This window comes from Festucalex cinctus, chromosome 5 (genome assembly GCF_051991245.1).
Source record: "Festucalex cinctus isolate MCC-2025b chromosome 5, RoL_Fcin_1.0, whole genome shotgun sequence".
Taxonomy (NCBI): Eukaryota; Metazoa; Chordata; class Actinopteri; order Syngnathiformes; family Syngnathidae; genus Festucalex; species Festucalex cinctus.
The window spans coordinates 21,918,692-21,938,293 of NC_135415.1; the positions used below are offsets into that span (position 1 = coordinate 21,918,692).

General features: G+C 39.2%; 2 protein-coding genes across 3 annotated transcripts in view; one reads left to right on the top strand and one right to left on the bottom strand.

Annotated features, from left to right (window-relative positions):
• Positions 1-144: 144 nt before the first annotated feature.
• prxl2c (peroxiredoxin like 2C) lies at positions 145-3,663 on the bottom strand. Its single transcript, XM_077520740.1, has 6 exons — positions 3,436-3,663; positions 3,156-3,224; positions 2,425-2,478; positions 2,246-2,351; positions 2,039-2,173; positions 145-1,795 (listed from the first exon to the last, which is right to left on the bottom strand). Exons 1-6 carry the CDS (start codon positions 3,619-3,621, stop codon positions 1,665-1,667), a joined length of 681 nt encoding a protein of 226 aa, XP_077376866.1. The 5' UTR covers positions 3,622-3,663; the 3' UTR covers positions 145-1,664.
• Positions 3,664-4,344: 681 nt separating this feature from the next.
• fbxl17 (F-box and leucine-rich repeat protein 17) overlaps positions 4,345-19,602 on the top strand; it is a 231,927-nt gene continuing 216,669 nt past the window's right edge. The window contains exons 1-6 of one of the 2 annotated variants that reach the window (XM_077522758.1): positions 4,345-4,540; positions 5,291-5,817; positions 7,023-7,403; positions 7,490-7,612; positions 8,840-9,097; positions 9,173-9,304. In XM_077522758.1, the coding sequence (XP_077378884.1) occupies positions 5,311-5,817; positions 7,023-7,403; positions 7,490-7,612; positions 8,840-9,097; positions 9,173-9,304 (1,401 nt within the window). In that variant the 5' untranslated portion in view covers positions 4,345-4,540; positions 5,291-5,310. The remainder of the gene's footprint in view (positions 4,541-5,290; positions 5,818-7,022; positions 7,404-7,489; positions 7,613-8,839; positions 9,098-9,172; positions 9,305-19,602) is intronic. The other variant, XM_077522761.1, reaches the window with a different exon arrangement.

Below are 19,602 nucleotides of genomic sequence, written 5' to 3' on the forward strand. Positions count from 1 at the left end.
TGCCATATGCGCTGCATGGAGACAAATATTGTACTGGATACTTTAGAGGTGATGCAGGAAGAGCGATTTATTTTTTTTTTTTTAAATAACAGAAATCAATAGTGGATCTTCAAGGCCTAAGCACTGAGCCATTTACCACCAAAATTTGCACATTTGTTTTATTGAATTTATTTAACTAACCAGTATAAAAGTCAATGTCTTCAGTAAGATGTGGATGTGGTCAAGAACTAGAAACTATACTTTATTTAACAAAACAGTATTACAAATGAGCTCTTTGGAATGAACACTGTTTATATCAACCACAAACATATAAATACACCAATATTGCTATCTAAATGGAGAATAGAAAGCTTGTGTACTGATTAACACTCAAGTACATCATTCAAACGTGTATATACTGTTAATCCATCCATCCATTTTCTTGACCGCTTATTCCTTACAAGGGTCGCGGGGGGTGCTGGAGCCTATCTCAGCTGGCTCTGGGTAGTAGGCGGGGAACACCCTGGACAGGTTGCCAGCCAATCGCAGGGCACAATATACTGTAAATCAGGGGTGGCAAACTGCAGTCCTCGAGGGCTGGAGTCCTGCAGGTTTTATAGATTTCCCTACTCGAAGTGCAGCTGATTCCAATTAACAGGCTTATTATCAGGCTTCTGCAGAGCTCGCTGATGAGCTGATCATGAATCAGCTGTGTTGAAGAAGGGAAATATCCCAAACCTGAAGGACTGCGGCCCTCGAGGACCGGATCTCGCCACCCCTGCTGTAAATGGTTAGTTTATTTTTGTCAGCCATTTTCATGTTGAACTGTATGTTTCACGATGTGGCCACACAATTCCAGTATTGTGCAAAGGTCTGAGGCTTTTGATGAGCAAGGGGCAAGCAGGACCCAAGTGATACTTTTCTTCCCGGGGCCCCACTTGATTTGTTTTAATTTCACAGCAAGAACTTTGACATGGATGGATGGATATGAACACAGTACATATAGCAGGACACGGTATTGCTCACAAAACTACAAATCCACGTCATTGAAAGGTGGTGCATATATGGGCCATCCATCCATCCATCCATCCATCCATCCATCCATCTTCTGAGCCACTTAATTTGTACACATAACATCCACAATTTGGAGACTCCATCTAAATTTTGTGAACTAGTTTTGTACCTTCCACATACTTAAACATATTTAGACTCGTTAAAACACATTTTAAACACATTGCAAATGTATTTGAGTAAGAAAAAAATCCCCAAATAAAAATACTTAATAAAATACTTATATTGTAGTGTCTGTGCGTTAGATAAGTGCCTTTAACAAGCATCTTATGAGTGAGTGTGTTCATTGTGTTTGTGTTTTACTTTTCTCTTGGTGTTCTGTACACATCTGAAAAGCACACTGGCAAATATGGCTTTCCTTCCCACATGTGAGCGCATTAGTATACTATAAAAAACAAAACAAAACTGGCCGTAACAAATAAGTTCTACAAAGCATATGCTCTTGAATCTCAAGCAAAGACATGTAAGGCTTATTTAGGTGTTCTGCAGTCAAGTTGGGAGTGAAATACTGGTGAGTAGTCCCAAAACTTTTTTTTTTTTTAAGCCCCCAGTATCGTTAGCTTCCGTGTTGCAAAGCAGAAGCACAATGGGTCCACTTTGGGTATGCCAGCTGGTTACACATGGATGACTTTTGGTTTATTGCTGAAGTTGATAGTGTGTTGAACTCCAGCGAGCTGTAGCAGCCAGTTGATGGGCATGTGGTCCAGATGGTTCATGTCAAAATGGGAGAAATGCACTTGAGGGCCTGCAAAGAGTTGGATGGACCTTTTTTGCATGGATGAGCAACAGCAGTGATTCTCAAAGTGTGGAATGAAAAGAAAAAGAAAAGAAAAACACTGCAGAAGTACAGTTTAGTTAATATTTTGAGTTCAATATTCAAAATATTTGTGCAATAAATTTTATTATACAGTGTTAATGTTGAACTGTGTGTAAACTACTGTATTTTGTGTTTTGTGTTTAAAAAAAAAAAAAGGGAAGCAAATCTGACCTGGTCCTGCAATGATAGCGCCACCTTGCTGATGGAGATCACCCTGGAAATCGAATGCAGGACTCGTCATAGCTCTCCATATACTCTTCATTTGGCCCATAAAGACACCAGACTTGACATGAGGACTCGGTTGGGCTTCAAACAGAAATGAAAGGATCCTCATTCACGGCATGAATGTGGCATTAATCTGTGTTTACTGGGTTTTACCTGAGATTGTATACGTCTCATCTCGTTTCATGCCGAGTTTGTGATAAATGATCCTCTCAGGGTCCACGTAGATCTCATGAGCGTATCCTGTCAGTGTGCAGAAAGGCTGGACGAGATGCCAGAACATGACTGGATGCTACATTAACACAGTACTTCATATATTAAAGAGAAGTGCCTACCTGTATGTGATGATGAGCAGACTGACCAATAACAACTAGACTAACTTCACAATCCTGCAAAAAAACAACAACAAAAAACCCCAACAGCTTTTATTTCAAAAAATAAAAAAAGAAATGCTTTCTTAGTCTGTATACCTGTATTTTGCATGTGTCTATTTTTTAAATGGAAGATACAATAACTATTCAATAAGAGTTGTATTGAATCTTGTTGAGTGCATTATTAGCACACACAGACATGTATGAAGTGCTGCCTCCATGAGCGAAAATGCTTTCATTGTCTTCATAGGCACACATTTCTGTCCCGCATTCTCGGCTCTACATCTGCGATGAGAAACAATTCACAGTCACAAGGCCCTTGTCGTCCTGGTAACAAAACATTTGACTCACCATTGGCCGAACAGTATATACGTACGTAAGTATACAGTTGTTCACGTACGCACAAAACATATTTCAGCTGGACAAGAAATGTGGGTGTGTAATTGCCAACAAACCTCAACCTTTTTGTATTTTGACAACAAGCATGTTGAGACATGTTTTTAAAGACACCGTTTAAATTGTGGGAAAAACAGCACAATGTTTAATAATAATAATAATAAAAATAATACATATTATTATTATTATTATTATTATTATTATTATTATTATTATTATTATTAGTGGTAGTTGTAGTACCAGCAGTAGCAGAAGAAGGAGAAGAATCAGAATTAGAAGTATTGGGAGTCAGGACTCACCTCCAGAACCTCTTTATGTATTTTGCTAAGATCATCCACATATTCTTTGCAGCTGTAACACAAGAAATTCTGCAGGGACATTTTTGGGAGAGGTTACCACAACCACAAGACACTGTTTACAAACAAAGTGTCATCTTTTTGTATACTTTATTTATTTATACAATCAGCCCTTTGCCTCTTGTGCCTATGCACAAGACCCAAGCTCACTTAATGCTACTTTCCAAAACTTATTTAACCACTGCTGCCAAATGGATGGACGGCAAATGAAGTTTCTCCCTACCCGCACAAAAATAATGATCGACTTCCTGTCTTGATACAAACTCTTGAACGGGATGGGCGTTCCGTGACGGTCGTAAATGAAACAATCCTCCACGTCTTGGAGGTGCACGCTGACCGGAGGAGATCCACTCTCCCGAGTAGTTTCGCTCTCGATTTGTCGCGTTACGGGCAACTTCACTTCTGCCATTTTTGTCTTGGGACTATTTTTAGGTGTTGAGCGAAGGCTGGAATGCCACGCCCAATTCCCCATACGTCACTCGCTGGAGCTTTAAAAATATTTATGAAATATTTTTCTGTTTTGTTTACTGATTGTTGTTTAAATAAAGTTTATGTACAATTGTGCGTTTTGTACATATTTATGAATAAAAGTCTCTAAGGATGAAATGTGTTAAAACTCAAAACGGACAGCACACCGACGTTCCACTGTTGGTTGGACGAACAATCGTCTCTCCTATATGAATTTTTATAACAATTGTGATGCCTCGAAAATTACTAGCGCAGCAGTATTGACGATAAAAATCTATATAAAAAAGGAAAGTAACATGATACATAGTTAGTGTTCATTGGTGGCGAATGAGGTCAAGCAGCTGTCTTGGGTACGCCTCAGGGCACAATAAAGTAAAGAAAAATCATTTACATTCACGCCCATGAACAATTGAGAGGCTTTAAAGAACCAATTTCAAGTTGTGATCATGGGAGAACTGATTCAAACCTGGCACTCAGAACTCTGAGGCAGACCACTCAACACCTTGCTGCTGCTTCCCAACCAACATTAAAAAAATAATACCGAATATAAATAATAAAACGCTTTTATTTTATTTTTATTTTAACATTTGTTAGATGATTTATACCGTACTGTATTCATTGATGCGACACTGGTCTTACGAACGGTCCTCTTCAGCTTCCGTACTTTTGCCCCCACGGTGCGGAAGTGTTCTTGTGTTCCGAAGCCAGGGCTGTTACTGTTTTTAGTGCGGCGCTGCTAGGCTAACGAGGCTATTCCGTGTCCTTGTTTCTCCCGAGCGGTGTCATCATTCATCTCGACCGTCCAAAAGAGGACTATTATGTGAGCTCGGCGGCCAAGTGTGGGAGCACCGTGCGAACTGGTGAGGGATGTCTCCTCGTTGCTACAGCTAATTCTTAGCATCCGAAGATGGAGCCACCTAGCCTGGCGGGATGGCTCTCTCAGTCGCCTCTTTATCATCCAATAAAGCTTGCAAAGAAGCAGGAAATGCTAACGGATTAGGTATTGTTCAAGTTGCAAATACTTGGCCACCACTGTAGTGATGCTTTGTTGTATGCATTGCTCAGTTGGCCACCTGTTCTGTTGTTTACACCTTCTTGTTTTCATTCGATAGTCACCATGCGACCATGTCTTTACCATACTATTATCGCAATATGCTCATAAATTGAGTCATCGTAACGTTTGCACAGTGCAACAAAATACTTGATTAAACCTGCCTTTGCAAAGGTAATAATAATCAGATTGATGTGCATGTGCATTGAGGTTTTACTTTAGCTGTGTGTGTTATTGTAATTTACATTGCTTCACGACTACGTATTGACAGGTGTTTATAATAATGGGGGTATTTTGTTGCACGAGGCAGCACAGTGCGGTAGTGGTTAGCGCATCTGCCTCGCTGTTCTGAGGTTCAGGGTTTGAATCTCACTGAAAGTCAGACAGACTAGGCTGCAGCTCACCTCTGACCCTAATGAACACACACGAACAGCAATAGATGGAAGTTCCACGGTGCTTCAGCGTTGACCTCATTGCATTACCCATGGAATACTTAACTCTTGTTCTGATGTGGTTCTCAGCATTTTCAAATTAAACATTTTATTCAATTCCTTTCTAGAGGTTTCTCGAGTCATCTATATGGGCCATCTTCTCTCGAAAAATGGTTACCGTCTGAAGAAGAAGACACGCAAGCAACATCACAGGAAGAAGAAGAAGAGGAACTGCTTCCTGCAGGGGCCTTGCATGCTGTGCTTCATCATCCACAGCAGCAGCAGCAGCAGCGGCGGCGGCGGTTTCAGCGAGGACAGCGACCCTCTGGAGGCCGGCGTCAACGGCAGTGGGTGCCGTCACAACAGCGTCACCGGCATCACCGTCCCGGGCGTCGGCGCAGTCGGAATCAGCGCTGCGGCAGCTGCCTCGAAGCTTGCCGAGCGGTACGCCACACTCGCATCTCCCGAGGACTGCTCCAAGTTCCTGCTCTCTCCACCAGAGTTAGCTATTTGGGAAGGGCAGGGGAGGAGCCTGTTGTCAGCGGTCCCGGCGAAACTCATTCCACCGCCGGCTCTTTTTCGGACTGCTGGTGTGTCTGTGACTGTGCCCATTCCTGTGCCTGTACCCGGCTGCACCAGTGACTACGCTGAGATGGTAAAATACTGATGGAACGTTCATCTAGGTCATTTTGGCCTAAAAATTAAAATATTACATTTTTCTTAATGAAAAGACAATTTCGATTTTTAGTTTCCGCTTCACTTTGTTTCTCAAACTTGTTACACAAAAGTACTACCTGAAAAAAATACTTAGGTCTCCAAATGCTACCATTAGAATCACATTATAATACGCTAGCATTGTAGGCTGACGAGTTCACCAAACACAAGGTTTTGTTTCTAAAAAGTTGATGTCAACATTAGTTAGCTGCTGTAACCTTAAGTGCAGTTTCAACATTGTACTTTAGTTTAAAGTACAGGCCAAAAAGTTTGGACATACCTTCTCATGCAATGCTATTCTTTTTTCATAACTATTTACATTGTAGATTTTCACTGAAGGCATCAAAACTATGAATGAACACGTGGAAAAGGTGAAATAATTGAAAACGTTTTATATTGTAGTCTCTTAAAAATAGTCACTCTTTTGCCCTGATTATTATTATTATTATTATTATTATTATTATTTCTTTTTGGCAGCACTGACTTACCCCTGACAGCGTTGTGTGAAACGAGTTCTGGTCCGGTTTTGGTCAAGAGGAAAGTAGTCCGGCAAGTTGGCTAACGTCACGGAAATAAAGCGTTTGTCTTCTAAAAACAATTTGTGTTCAAAAGAGTGATACATTTGCATCACAAAACTTAGAGGCGCAATAATCTACAAGTTGTCTTTTCGAAGTTATAATTATGGCGGAAGACGCGCCTATCAGCTGTATGCAGCGCGTCTATCAGCTGTATGCAGAGAACCGTGCAGTGATACGAACGAACAGAAAAATAGTGCCCGTAATGGAGTTGCAAAGTTTAGTGATGCAAATATATCACTCTTTTGAACACAAATTGTTTTTAGAAGAAAAACGCTTTATTTCCGTGACCCCAGCAAACTTGCCGGACTACTTTCCTCTTGACCAAAATCGGACCAGAACTCGTGTCACAGAACACTGTGAGAGGTAAGTCAGTGCTGATCGCATACTACTAGAGGTGAGGATGCAATATAAATTCATGTCCAAAAATCAGAACTATCCTTTAAGTTAAATAAAACGGTACCTAAATGATTCAGCTTATCTTGTCTGTTTCTTAGTGGAGAATTAAAGTTGCACGCTTTTTAGAAAAATAGTTGCTTGAATGAGCCTGTTTGTATCTCTCTGTATGTAGGTGTGTAAGAGGAAGTGTTCCGAGGTCCAGCGGTGCACGCCTTGCAACAAGCAGCCACGCTGTGCCTTCTCTGCCCCTGATGCTAGCATAGAAAACGGAGGAGTGGGCGGAAGCGTGGGCGAGGCTTCCTCGAACTCCCAAGGCGACCACTGCCACCTTCCCATCCGCCCGTTGCCCTCTTCCTCGTCCTCTTCTCCGTCATCCTCATGTTCCTCCACCGCGGCCGACGGCTGCTGCGGGTCGGCCCTTCAGGTGGAGCTGACCCCCAGCTCGGACTTGTCCCCCGCCAGCCTGCAGCACAATGACGACTGCCAGGCCAGAGGCTCCGACGCTGCTGATCCATTAAGTATCAATCATCTGCCTTCTTCCATCCTTCTTAAGGTTAGTAGTCATGCAAGACTTGGCTAAGTTTTGTATATTTTTCATAGATGCATTTCCGTCATTAACAACCTTCTGTGTCACCGCAGGTTCTCTCACATTTGACTGTGAAGGAGCGTTGCCTGTGCGCCTCTTTAGTTTGCAAGTACTGGAGGGACCTTTGCTTGGACTTCCAGTTCTGGAAGCAAATCGACCTCAGTGGCCTGCAGCAAGTAAGTCAACACACAGGATGTACAGTTTAGTAAACGGTGGGTCTTTTTTTTTTCACCATAGGAATTAATGTAAAGTTGATTACAGTGAACCACCACTATTTGTGGGGAATAGTAACGAAACCCTGCTATGAATACTGAAAATGTGATAGTAATTGCTGCCCTCTCGCAAAACTCAACTCTTAACTTTATTCATAAAGCACTTTAAGACAAGCATTGCTGTATACAAAGTGCTGTACATGGAACAGAGCATCGGTCATGCAGTAAAGAATAAGATGAACATTTTAAGTGAGTATACAAGTAAATAAAGCTTAAATCAATAAAATAATAAGAAGTAGGCGTAAATAAATGAATGAATAAATAAATAAACATCAAATTCATAACATAATTTTATTACCTACAGAGGCCACAAGATGGGGACAAAGTCAACCTAAAAAATTTCCTGTGTTCTATGCAGCCCCATTAGTCCAAATAGTTTCGTTAATATTACCCAAAATCTAGCCATTTTAATATCAGAAGGCGGCCATTTTGCCACTCGCTGTCGAGTTAACTTAACATCACAGTTGCTCAGGTCTCGGGTAACAACCAATCACAGCTCAGCTTCAGAAAACAGGTGAGCTGTGATTGGTCGTTGCCTGAGCCCTGAGCAGCTGTGATGTCATCTTCAGTGGACAGTAAGTGGCAAAATGTGAGATGGGATAAAAACGGCTGGATTTTCCTGCATAAATCATATTCCACAAATGAAATATTAATTACAGTGTCATGTTTAGACTAGTCAGGTCACATGTAAGATATTATTGTCAAGAAATGTTGAAGGTTGACCGTCTTTAAAACGTAAAGGATAATTGAAAATGTGAGGGGTGTGCTCAAGTCAAGCAGTCCAACATTCCATTTGGACTGATTTATTTAAGCGCACCTTTTTTGCTATTTACAGACATTAATAAATGTTTGAGAATGTAAATAAATTATAAATGCAAATTATACTACACAGACAATCAGTTGGCTGTATCAGGATATAAGCCAAAACAAACTATTCGACTTTTATCTCACATGAGATGCATTTGAGGACTAACAACACAGCAGGACATCTCAAAGGCAGACTAAAACCTAACAACAACATCAATAATCCACAAGATGGCATCAAAGTAGTTTACACAGAATTGGTGAATTTTCCAGCGAATAACAGAATGTAGGTTACCAAACCGTAATAATCCCTCCCTGCCTTTCCAGGTAAACGATGATCTCCTGGCAAAAATAGCCTCTAGAAGGCAGAATGTGACGGAGATCAACATCTCGGACTGCAGGGGGGTCCATGACCACGGGGTCTTCTCTCTGGCCTCTCAGTGTCCCGGCCTGCAGAAGTACACAGCATACAGGTGCAAGCAGCTGGGAGACATTTCCCTGGCGGCCTTGGCTGCACACTGTCCTCAGCTGGTCAAAGTGCATGTGGGGAACCAGGACAGACTGACAGACAGGGCTCTCATAAAGGTATTCATCTGCATATGTTGTTGCCCCAAATGTACAAAAACAACATTTCTTACTTCCGTTGTCTGTTTCTGTTAGCTTGGCGAGTGCTGCAGTGAGCTGAAGGACATTCACCTGGGTCAGTGTTACGGTATCAGCGATGAAGGCATGGTGGCTTTGGCCAAAGGATGCCCCAAACTGCAGAAATTGTACTTGCAGGAGAACAAACTGGTCAGTCCCGTTCTTTTTGTCTCAATGCTGTTTGCTGCTTCTCCACATGCGATAGTGCGTTTGTCTGTTTTTTCCTCATGTTGTCATGGTTTTCTGTCATAATGGATGTCCTTGGACGGCCTCCCCTGCATTGTACGCTGTTTAAATGTTGGTTTATTCGCGTCTTCTGGGCTTTTGGATCCTTTTTTTGTCACAGCCCTATTTTCATCTTTGAGGTCAGCAGGCAGCATATTTGATGCTTTAGAGCAGCAGGGACTTTTTATTTATTTATTTATTTATTTATTTATTTTTTGGGAAAACAATTTTTCACTGACCCGCTGGGTGGGGACCAGAGCTTGGAATTATTGATCTTATTTTGTTATTACATGGATTTAAAAAAAAAAAAGAAAAAAAAAAGAAAAGAAAAAAAGTTTTATTTATTGCCATCCTGCAACTCACCTTTGTGATTTGACAAAGTTTTGGTACATTTCATATTGAAATAAAATCTATATTTATGTTAATATTAGAGCTGTCAAACGATTAATTTTTGTAATCATATTAATCACAAATTTAGAATTTTAATTTATCACAATTAATTGCTTAATCAAACAGGCTTTTTTTTTTGGTCAACATTTATTGGCCGCCAAATTTAAAGAGCATCGTTAATTTTTTCAACATTTAATGTTATGAGGACGTCTTAAAATTTTTTTATCCACTGCTCACACTCATCCTCCTCTTTTCTAATCAGGTAATTACTCGCATAATTAAAAAACAAAAAACAGAATAGTTTGACATGAAAAAATATTCTGAATGTCATCTGTAAACATTTATTAAATGCTTTACTTTAATGCATGTAGTTATGTTTATTGCTCAAACACAACCTGTGCTACCTTTAACGTAACCATCCACTGTCATCTGCGGTCAAAATTAATAGTGTGATTAATCTGCGTTAATATTTTGTGATGAATTACTTAGTTAATGCTTTAACTTTGACAGCTCAAATTTATATGAATATAAATATTAAAGTATACGTTGGTTATACTACTGTGTTTAGGCACCTAGACCATATAAAAAAAAAAAACTTATTCTTTTTTATGTTTTCCATGAATATACTGTATAATATTAAGAATGATTTCAGTATTATTACTACTACTGCTACTACAAAGAATTTTTTTAGGCACACATCCCGTATAAAACATCCATCCTTAAAGTACATAATTACAGCACTGTGATTACATAAAAGATTAACTGCAAAATAATAATATAATAAAATATTAACACTACTACTATTAATATCATGAATGTTAATGGATAATTTAGCTCTGCATTGATGGACTATCCATCCCTTCATCCATTCTCTAAACCTCTTATCCACAATATGGAGTGTGTTATTCTTCATTTGACCACTAGGTAGGGCTATTTGACTCTTTTCTTATATATAAAAAAAAAAAAAAAAGCCAGCCAGTTGCATTGTTCCCCCTGTCACAGACTGTATTCATGCAGTGCAGTGCAGAGTTGAGTGTTTCTTTGCCAAATGGCTATCACGAAACCTCTTTTATTGGTCATTTGGCTTCTTGTCTCCGGAGTCTCGCATAGAAATAGAATAGAACTGCTCATTTGTCATGTCGGCCCCTAAATCCCTTTCATTTGTCTCTTCTTTCCAAAGTAAAACCATGAAGATCTTGATGAATTATCCCACTCACGATTGTTAACAATAGCTCAGTTTGTTAAAAGCCAATTCATCAACTTAATTGTACAACATATTAGGGATAGCCTCTTGCTGAGAGATGAATATTGCTTCTATTAACATCTCAGCACAGCAGTGTGCGTCGCAGACGTTTTTCAGATGTGAGATTCTTTGCGAGTTTAGATAAGAAGTCCGAGTAGGAATTATTATGTCTAGGTTGTACTCAGACAATTAAAACAGTTCAAAGTAGTAAAGGAACCTTAAATGAGATCATCTTCTTTATGTGATCTGCTTTTAATATGGATGGTGTGCCTTTACAACGCTCTCCTCTTTCTCTTCCTCCAAACTTGATTAAGCAAAGCGCCACAGGATGTTTTCTGTGAGGTCTTTCAATCACCCCCCCCCCCCCCCCCCATTCCTTTTTTGCCGTTCCTCTCTTTCCTCTTGTCGTCGTTTGTGGGTTTTCTATTCCGCGCTGGAGGGTCTTCTTTTTGTGTCCAGTTCTCTTACTCATGTATCCTTAAAGAAATACTCCAAACCACTAATGGCAAGGCTACCTCTAATCACTGGTCACATCATTGGGTACACCTGTGATGGATTTAATCTGTGTAATTTGATGAGGAGTTTTGTCTGAGTCCTCCGGCTTCCTCCTGCATCCTAAAAAACACGAATGATAGGTGATGTGTTCTCCAAAGCTGTGTTTAAATGTGCCCTGCCATTGACTAGTTGGCAAGTAGAATTTACTACTCTGCATTGCAGTGAAGAAATAGGGATTGATATTTACTTGAAAAAAAAAATAATCTAGTAAAGTTTTTTCACATCAGAAATTGTAGTTAAACTCCTTGTAAAATGTACTTAGAATTTATGAGTGCATCAACCTTTACTAGGCTTTTCAAATAAATATCACTCCCCATTTTTTCAGTGTGGCGTGTAAAATTGATCAATCCCTAATCATGCGTTTTTGGCAACTTGTTTTCTTTTGGGCTGATTTTCAGAGGACTGATGAATCACTTGTCTGCTGATAAAAAGCCAATAAGTGATCAATTTAAAACTAATGGGAATCTAGCTAGCTAGCTAGCTATTTACATTTTCACTTTTAACTTATATGAGAGATGCTGCTGACATTTGGACCTTCCTGCACTTATTCTTGTTTGAAATTAAACCAGAAATTTAGTGAAAAGTTTTCGGTTCTGTTGAAATTTTGGAAAAATTTAGGGAGCTATTTACTTGTTTAGGTATTTATTTTAATTAAGACATGATAACCGTCATAACCCCCTACACTTTTTATTTGAATTTTAAATTAATGCTGTCCATTCTCTGTCAATAATGAACAGAAAAACCTGCAACATGTTGCAAATTTGAAAATTTCGTTTCACAAATATGCTTTTTGGCAACAATGCTGAGTGAGGGTCGGCGTTGGGATTAAAGAAAAAAAAATGAGGCCAATATTTTCTGTTATAGTGGATAGGACAAGTGTTACGCAATGAAAGAAAGTTGATGCGGTGGTATCATGGTGACCCAGTCACATTTCTGGGGATTGGGATTCAAATCTTATCTTCAAACTTCCTGTGTGGAGTTTGTGTGTTCTCCTCACGATTGCGTGTTTTTTTATTTTTATTTATTTTTTTTAACTTTTGTAGGGAGACTCCAAAGAAAGGGTAATTGAAGACTATAAATCAGGGGTGTCCAAGGATCGTTATCTGACTTCTGCAGTGCGTGCTGATGAGTTGATCATTTGAATCAGCTGTGTTGGAGGAGGGAAAAATCTAAAAACATGCAGGAGAGTGACCCTTTAGTGTAAATGGTTGGTTGTCTATATGTGCCCTGTGATTGGCTGGTGATCAGTCCAACTTGTACCCCACTTTTCACCCAAATCCAGTTGGGGTAGTCTCCAGATCACAGACTAACATAATGAGGACAAGCACAAAAGTAAATGAATGAATAGAAGTTGATGTTGATTTTATAATTTCAGAGTTCTTGTTGTGTTGTACCTTTCATGATGTCTCCAGTTTTATTGAATGAAATGACAGCGCAAGTCTGAGTTGAGAGTGACGCATTGTTAGGGAAGTGGGGGGGCTGTATGGTGTCTTAGATAGCCCTTTTGGCAGCGATCCTGCATTCCTGATTGGCGCTCATCCACTATTTATGTCACACTTGCTTTTTATGGCACTGGTTGCCTTTCAAGTCTTGTTTTCATCCTCTGAAGTGAGTGTTTCTCCCTCTCTCTTGCCCATTCTTATTCTGTTGTCTCCCATCACCTGGAAGGGCAAAGGCTCCGAGAATAACAAATTCCTCTTTTCTTCACTTTACTTCGGCGATGGAGGACAGACAAAAATGAAACTTTTGCTGGATGAACTACAAACTGCGCAATTTAACCCTCTGTCTGCGATGGCAACTTTGCTCTCCTGTTCGTTTTCGATTAAACGCCCTTTGAAATCGGCGGGCATTTTTGCCCGAGAAGCACTTTTTCCTTTTTTAACACTCTCTGAAATGTGCTTTATCTGCTCTCCTGTCTTGTTAAAATCACAGAGCGTGTGTTTCATTTTCTTGCAAAAGAATTGAAAGAACACACACACAGACACACTCACTGATTATTTTCAATTTTAATCAGTCCAGAATGTGGAAATGTGAGTGGAATTGCAGAAGCCCCGAACATAGATTAGCATGTGCCCTCAATTTGGGGCTAATTACTACTTTGCATTTTCAATCAGAGCCTGTGCTGCTTTTGCCACATTTTTCCATCATTCCCTGACACTTCTCAGGCTCGGACGGTGGGAATTTATTTCTCTTAGCGCAAACGGTGCGCGGATCAACAGAAACGGCGATCTGTCGGGGTGGGAAGCGTGTTTCTTGGCCACCTCTGGTCTGACGGCCTGTCAGCGGTCTTCTTTCTGCGGGCGTCGGAATGACAGCGAACCCCCCTGACGGTCCAATCAGGCCGATTAAATTGTATATTGACACTTTCAGATTTAATTAACCAGATTATTGGGCCAGCAGAGTCAAAGGAAGTGCTAATGATAGCTGTCGCTTATTATGGGATCGCCCTTTTGACATACACCAACACACACAGGGGCCTTGTTTAAAAAAATAAATAAAAAAATGTCAGGGGCACACTTTCAGGAGCTGATGAAGTGAACAGCTGCCAGCTGCACTGGAATGTCCCGTGGAAACTTTATTCACATATTTGACTGTAATTACACATAAATAGAACCACTCTGAGCTCACACACTTGTACGGACAAATAGTGCATTGTGTCGTACCGCAGCCCTCCACCCATACAGTCTTCAAAGGCGTGACTTTTTTTGGATGACATCGTGTCAGTTGAAAGCTTTGAATTGAAAACCACCATACTGACCCGCATCCAGAGGCCAGATGAGGTAGCTCAGGCATCTGATTGGGATGCCTGTATGGATGCAGGAAGTCTGGGCTTTGCCTTGGACAACGCCGTCAATCCTTGTAAAAGTAGACATAATCTTTTTTTTATTTTATTTTTTTTTATTTTTATTTTTTATTTTTTTCCCACCCACAATTGAAAAGTTGACAGTTTTTTTTAATACCATGTTAACGTGTTTGTGTCAAAATACACTAAAGATTAGGAATCACAGCATACTTTTCAATATTCTTAAAAAAAAAAAAGAAAAAAAATCCCATCCTATTTAATACAGATGAACCAGTGCCCACGCAACCCCACTTTTCTGCTTCACTCGCAGACATTTTCACCATTTTCACTTTGCAGCGTCCACAGAATATTCTGTCCTATTGCTATAAAAACATGGAACCTATCAAAAGAAACATTAGAGTATCTTCTTTCATCAGGAAAAAAAAGTATATTTGTATCTGTTTCTGTTTTGCAGCAATTAGCATTAGAATATAGTCACGTTTCATCATTATTCACAAACCTGTTGAAAACACTGTCAAAAAGAGCTTGTTGCAACATTGCCTTGGCTGATCTCTTATATTCTGCTACCACATGCTGGCCGTTTTTTTGTCCTAACTACCATTGCTTTAAGCGACCTCTTCATGTCCGAAGATGTATCAAAGCCTTCTGTATGCTCGAGCATAAATAAAACACAAAAAATGTATAAATACGTTTTTGGGAGTGAATGACAAAGTATTAAACATATTTATGTTTGAATGAGTGAAAACACATTTGTAATTTCACTCATGGAGGCACTATTTCATCACCAAATCGTCATATTAGACCTAATTAGTTTGGAGAATCTTTTAATTAGTTTCAGTATCCAGGTATGTGGCCCAATGCATCAGACACTTTACTTAATACAAATACCACATATTACAATCACTGATTTTACATATTTTAACCAGAATATCAAAGTTAATGTTACCATATCTGGCCTGTGATGATCAAATTCATAAAGACACAATACAGAATGTAAATTGGCTTAATGCGAATGATTCCATTCAAGAACCATTGTTGCCATTCTAAAACTTTTTAGTTGTACAGGTGTTGTTGTCTATGTTTTTAATTCAATCATGCAAGTGTAAAATTAACTTTTTTTTTGTATATTTTTTTAACCTTTTTAACTAATTAAAATGAGAACACGATGACGGGTGTATAGCATATATGGAAGGGCAAAGAGGGAGAATTGCTGAAGGCAGTCGACTTCACGCATCATTGCTTTTTATTAACATTCTTCGCTGTCAACAGTTTGACCTTTTGAAGTATTGTGTAACTTTAGTGGCCTGAAACTTTTGATGCAATTCGGCATTGTGCAACTTTAGGCCATTTGCATTTTGAGGTTCCACTGTCAGTGTTTTCCACTATCAATCTTCCACTAGCCTTTTGACGTTTTGAGTTATATATATGAGAAATACTTTATTTATTTATTTATTTACTTATTTACTTACCTTTTGTACTGATGGTGCAAGCATGAGTAGCATACCTTTTTTTAAATTTATTTTTATTTTTATTTTTTATTTTTATTTTTTTATTAATTATGTGGGTTTAAGACTGATAGATGACAGATGATGACAGTGCTCCATATTGTCAGTCTTGCAGGTCATATTCAGTCTAATATTCAAAAGTTTGACTTGAACCGCTGCCACGCTTGAAATTCAGCGCGTGTATTCGGAGGGAACAGCGCTTTCCTCTCTTCGATATCCTCCTTCAAGTGCTTCGACATCGATCTGTTTCCTCCAAAACGCCGGTGTGTGTGTGTGTGCGTGTTTGTAGCTGTTGCATCTTTTTGCCTGAGGAGTAATAAGATGCATTAATGAGCTCTGACTTCAACTTGGACACCCGGCTGCACTCAGACAAGGACACCGTCGATAAGTTCCCTCCGCTGGTCTGCCCACGAACAAAACACACTTTAAAGTGGAAAGAAAGAGTGAGAGAAAAACAAAGAGGAGAATTGGATTTTTTTTTTAAAGAGTTACAAGTCTGTGAAGCATGCCTCAAAAGCAATATTTTACCTTGGTGGTTTTGTTTCGGAGTTTGTTATGCCGGGAAATGATTCATGATCAACATACGGACGAAGACACAGGTGGAATGGTTCATTAAAAACGAAGGTGAACACTATGGTGTGGCCTGGATGGTGTCTTGGAATTCTACAAGTTATTAAGTCATGGAAAGTCAGGAGTATCACAGTCTGGTGATTGTCTACTGAACGCCAAAAATGTGGGTGGCGAGTTAGAAATTTTTTTTAGTTGTCAACATCATCTCAGCTGTGCAAACCTGAACTACATTTAGTGGAACAAGCAAACGAAATCCATAGAAAATGGTCACCATAAACAATGATCCTTTACTCAATCAAAGCCTTTCACTCTTTTCTAGAATTTTACTTATTCGTCCATTGTTTGAATTTGTTTAATCTATTTGAAGTTGTCTTTTCATTTGACACCAGAACCAGTCAGGGTCTTTGTGTTTGCAGTTTTTGTCAGCCTCCTGCAGAGGGCGTAGTAAGACTGCATAGAAGCAGGAACTTCATACTGTATGCTTGGCTAAGACCATTCTCAAATTCAAACTTACTGTGGAGGAAGACAATATTTTTGCTTGCCTTCTACTATCAAAGTTACTGTTCTATATATTGTTTATATAAAAGATTGCATGTAAACACCTACACTTTTGTATTGGAATCCATAAATTATTTGTTCTACCATGAACTGTTTAGTATCACTGGACTATAGTAGACTGTCTGTAGTCTGTAGAACAGCTGATTCTTTTTTTTTTTTTTTTTGTGAACGGTGTACCTAGTTTTGTGGCTGAGTGTAGCTTGCAAATGTTAGTCTTTCACTTGTTAGCTATCTTTCACTTGCAGTAGTGAGCACTGTAAGTGGCCCGAGTAGAGAAATCACTCAACTATTACCGTATAACTTCCCCAGAAAAGTTGGTGCTCAGCTGCCTTCCACTGATTTGTTAACACTTTTTAAAAGCACACACATAACTGTAATATTTTCTCATTTCTGACCCAGCCTTGGTCGACCGCAACCTGCGCGACCTCAGTGTTTAAAGAGCATTGCGTTGTGTGTTTATCCAGCTCCAGATGGCGGCTGCTTCTGACACCTGGCCAGGGATGTCACCGTGATTCCTGGCCGTTTTTTTTAAAAATTTTTTAAGAGTCCTCTTAATCCCGTTGCGTCTCTCGCTCTCTTCTTTTGTCCACTCACTGTCCCCGCTCCGCTCGCTTCCCTCCAGATGATGAGCCTCGCTTTTGTTTTGAGAAGGGCAGTGATGATGTCATCGTTTCAAATCGGTGGACATGTACAAATGCGCCGTGATGAATCGTTGTCCTTGATGATCCGGTTGTGTTGTGAGTGTGCTGTTGGGAGACAAAAACATGAGCACTGAACACTACAGAGGGGAAAAAAAAGAATTAAAACACTTTCTTTTACTAGATATTTTTATTGATTACGCGGAAAAGAGTTGGCGAGATATTTTGATCGTAGTTTGTTTCTTTGTTTCTTTCAGAATGACATAATGAGCAATGGTTTTTAGTGCAAATCTGTAAAAAATCAATGAAAACAGTATTTTTTTCTTTTTGCTGTTTGCATCACATTAAAACAATTCCCCCTTATTGTTCAGTATTCAAATGGTGAAGTCTCATTTGCGTAGCACTAACATCTTAGGCATGTGATTCTCAAAGTGTGTTCAGTTCGGTATGCAGGCTCTCCTTTCGTGGTACTGTGTGTGTGGTATATGGCCAAGTTTTTAGCAACGATGCATGAAACCCTTGCATCTCAAACACCATCTTACAACCAAACACACAATATAAGTGGATTTTTTTTCTTTCATGAAACACTGTTTAACTTTTAAGAACTGTTATTTTAATCATTTAAGTACAACTTATTTAGCTTATGTGGAATACATTTTACTTGAATCATTAAGTACTAAGATTTTTTTTCATGCCACTTTATTTAATTACAGAGTTAATGTTCAAACTGCATTATTTTACATTGTCGTGGTCTTAAAAAATCCATTGCAGTGCATATCACTGCCAGTCATTATAGAAAATTTTTACATTTCCAATACTCACGTGATATTACATTCAATAATTATATATAAACCGAATCTACCAAATAACAGAATAGACTCCCTACTTTTTGTCCCGTCCCGTTCTTTTATAATTGACAGCAGAAAAATGTAGGTTTGCCAAAATACAGCCATTTCTCCCATGGACTCTGAAACTGTGTTTATTTCCTATAAAATGGGGCAATTATGTCATCTACCGGTGGTTGGGCATCAGTAAAGTTGTTTCCAAGTTTGATATTTACAGTGGAGCATGCTCAGATTCGCCCCCATTTAGCACCGCTCTAAAAAATACAATTGACAAGTATACTTGTCAAAGGCAGTGAATGAGTTAATGTTTTTCATTTATAGTTCATATACTACTTGAGTACAGTACATTACAAAATACATTTAAGTTAAATCACCCTTTTGTATACTGTATGTTTACATTGAATCTCTCAAAAACGTCTTTTAAATCATTTATTTAGGGATATTTTTAATTTGGCTTGTGTGAAACATTTTATTAATATATATATTTCAATTTGTTTTAATATTATTATTATTATTATTATTAGTTATTTCATTTATTTTTACAAATTATAAAGTGCTGAAAATGACTTGCTGCTCTCTTTGACGATGCAATGAATGGTTGAGCAGACATGCCGTTTTTGGGGTCTCCTGTAAAGTGATGATTTTGGAGGTACAATGATTACGCCCCCCACCAGTGATTTCTTTAGTTCATTTTGATTGTCATATTTATTTCACACTTGCATGCTGTATGAGGCATTAAGTGGCTTTTGGTGGTTCTTGTTTACTGCCTCATTCGCATCAGAGCTCGTGCTTCTGGTAGCAGAAAACGGTCACCGGCCTCATTTCCCCCCATTTTGTCTTAAGAGTTCAACCTTGGCGGAGGTCTGCACTCCTCTGTTGTAGTTTCCATCTCGTTTCATGCTCATGTCCGCCAACCCTCGTTCAATCACTCCCCGGTCTTCTACCTGCCACCTCCCTGTCTTTGTGATTGAGAGGCCAAAGCCGCTCTAATCACTGACTTCATTAGTGATGATTGATAAGCGGAAAGACGGCATGTGTTTGGTGCCCATTTATTTACGTGTGGAACATGTTTTCCACCCTCTTTTTTTATTTTTTGTATTTTTATTTTTTTGCCTT